General features: G+C 44.9%; 1 protein-coding gene across 1 annotated transcript; it reads left to right on the top strand.

Annotated features, from left to right (window-relative positions):
• Window positions 1-346: 346 nt before the first annotated feature.
• On the top strand, window positions 347-1,878 carry LOC142168262 (uncharacterized). The gene is made up of 2 exons (XM_075228922.1): window positions 347-871; window positions 1,705-1,878. The coding sequence occupies exons 1-2, from the start codon at window positions 347-349 to the stop codon at window positions 1,876-1,878; spliced, it is 699 nt and encodes a 232-aa protein (XP_075085023.1).
• Window positions 1,879-2,204: the final 326 nt, after the last annotated feature.

Raw genomic sequence — 2,204 nt, 5'->3', positions numbered from 1 at the left:
AGCAAAATGGCAAACCCTGCTCACTGAGTTCGACATTGTCTATGTCACCCGCAATGCGATGAAAGCTCACGCCTTGGCGGATCATCTAGCTGAGAACCCGGTTGATGATGAATACCAACCCCTAAGTTCATACTTTCCAGACGAGGAAGTAAACTCAGTTGAAATAATTCCAGAGCACACCAATGCTTGGAAAATATTCTTTGATGGAGCTGTAAATGCAAAAGGTGTCGGGATTGGGGCAATTTTGATTTTGCCCACTGGTCAGCACTATCCGGCCACAGCCCGACTTCGGTTCTTCTGTACGAACAACACTGCCGAGTATGAAGCATGCATTATGGGCATGGACATGGCAGTTGATCTGGATGTGGAAGAATTATTGATCATGGGAGTTTCTGATTTGATCATTCGGCAAGCCCAGGGTGAGTGGGAAACTCGAGACATCAAGATTATCCCAAACATGCAACATGTGGAAGATCTTAGCAAACGGTTCAAGTCCATTGAATTCAGGTATATTCCTCGATTCTACAATGAGTTAGCCGATGCACTAGCTACCTTGGCTGCAATGCTGCCATATCTGGGCAATGTCCATATTGACCTGTTGGAGATCCAAATTCGAGAAAGACATGGTTATTGCAATGCGGTTAAAGTAGAACCAGATATCCAGCCATGGTATCATGATATTAAAAGGTTCTTGAAAAGAAAGGAATACCCTAAGCAGGCCAATGGAGACCAAAAGAGAACCATTAGAAGGCTTGCCAGCAGTTTCTTCTCAAGTGGAGAAGTGTTGTATAAGAGAACTCCAAATCTGAATCTTTTAAGGTGTGTGGATGCCAAAGAAGCTGAAAAGATCATGAACGAAGTGCATTCAGGAGTATGCGGGCCCCACATAAACGGATATGTCCTGGCAAAGAAAATCCTGCGGGCAGGTTATTACTGGATAACCATGGAAAAGGATTGCTTCAGTTTTGTTCGGAAGTGCCATCAGTGTCAGATACACGGTGACCTGATTCATGCACCGCCTTCAGAGTTGCATCCTATGTCAGCACTGTGGCCGTTCGTCGCTTGGGATATGGATGTCATTGGGCCGATCGATCTGAAAGCCTCAAATGGGCACAGATTCATCTTGGTTGCCATTGATTACTTCACAAAATGGGTCGAAGCGGTCACTTTTAAAGCCGTCACCAAGAAAGCAGTGGTGAACTTCATACATTCCAACATTATCTGTCGTTTTGGTATTCCAAAAACTATCATTACCGATAACACCGCAAATCTGAACAGTCATTTGATGAGGGTGGTATGCGAACAGTTTAAAATTACGCATCGCAATTCTACCCCTTACCGACCCAAAGCCAATGGCGCCATTGAAGCATTTTTTCCTTTACTACATTTTAGCTATCAGGAGCAGCATATCAATGGTGGAAAGTTTATAAAGAGGGTAGACCAGCCGATGCAATACCACCAACTTGGGCTCAATTTTTTGAGATATTTTTGAAAGAGTTTGTTCCCCAGACTCTCCGGGATGCGTGGCGTATAGAGTTTGAACGGTTGTGTCAGGGCACCAGGACGATGTCAGAATATGCTATCAGGTTCAGTGAGTTAGCCCGTCATGTACCTATTTCGGTTCCTACAGTAAGAGAGCGGGTCCACAGATTCATTGAGGGGCTCGGTTATGATCTTAAAATATGCATGGCTCGAGAATTGCAGTCTGATACTCTATTTCAGCAAGTAGTACAAATTGCTAGAATGTTAGAACGTGTTAGGAATGAGGAAAGGGAGTCTAAGGAGGCCAAGAGTTCTCGAAGTTCTGGAGGATTTAGTGAATTCTACTCTGCATCTAGCACTGATCATGGTGGAGGCTTGGGCAGTCGATCAACCTAGCCCGCAATTCAGAGTAGTCATAAAGCTCTAGTTAATACTTTTAGTGCACCACCGGTACATGGTTCTTACAATGGTTATTCCAGTTATCCGGCATAGACTCAGTATGAGTAGCCGTGCCCGCAGAGGGGTTTTATGAGTGTGGTGATACTAGGAATATCATGAGAGATTGTCCCAGACTTAGGAGAGGTGGATTTTATCAGAACATTCAGGCTACAGTCTCTATTTGAGTTACTACCCCACATGCACAGCCAGTTAGGGGTGGAGGACAAGCGGGTAGAGGGCGCCCTAGAGGGGGAGTCCCAATCCGTTGATATAATTGCTATGGT

Source organism: Nicotiana tabacum, chromosome 13 (assembly GCF_000715075.1).
Source record: "Nicotiana tabacum cultivar K326 chromosome 13, ASM71507v2, whole genome shotgun sequence".
Taxonomy (NCBI): domain Eukaryota; kingdom Viridiplantae; phylum Streptophyta; class Magnoliopsida; order Solanales; family Solanaceae; genus Nicotiana; species Nicotiana tabacum.
This window is presented reverse-complemented; position numbering and strand designations above follow the sequence as displayed.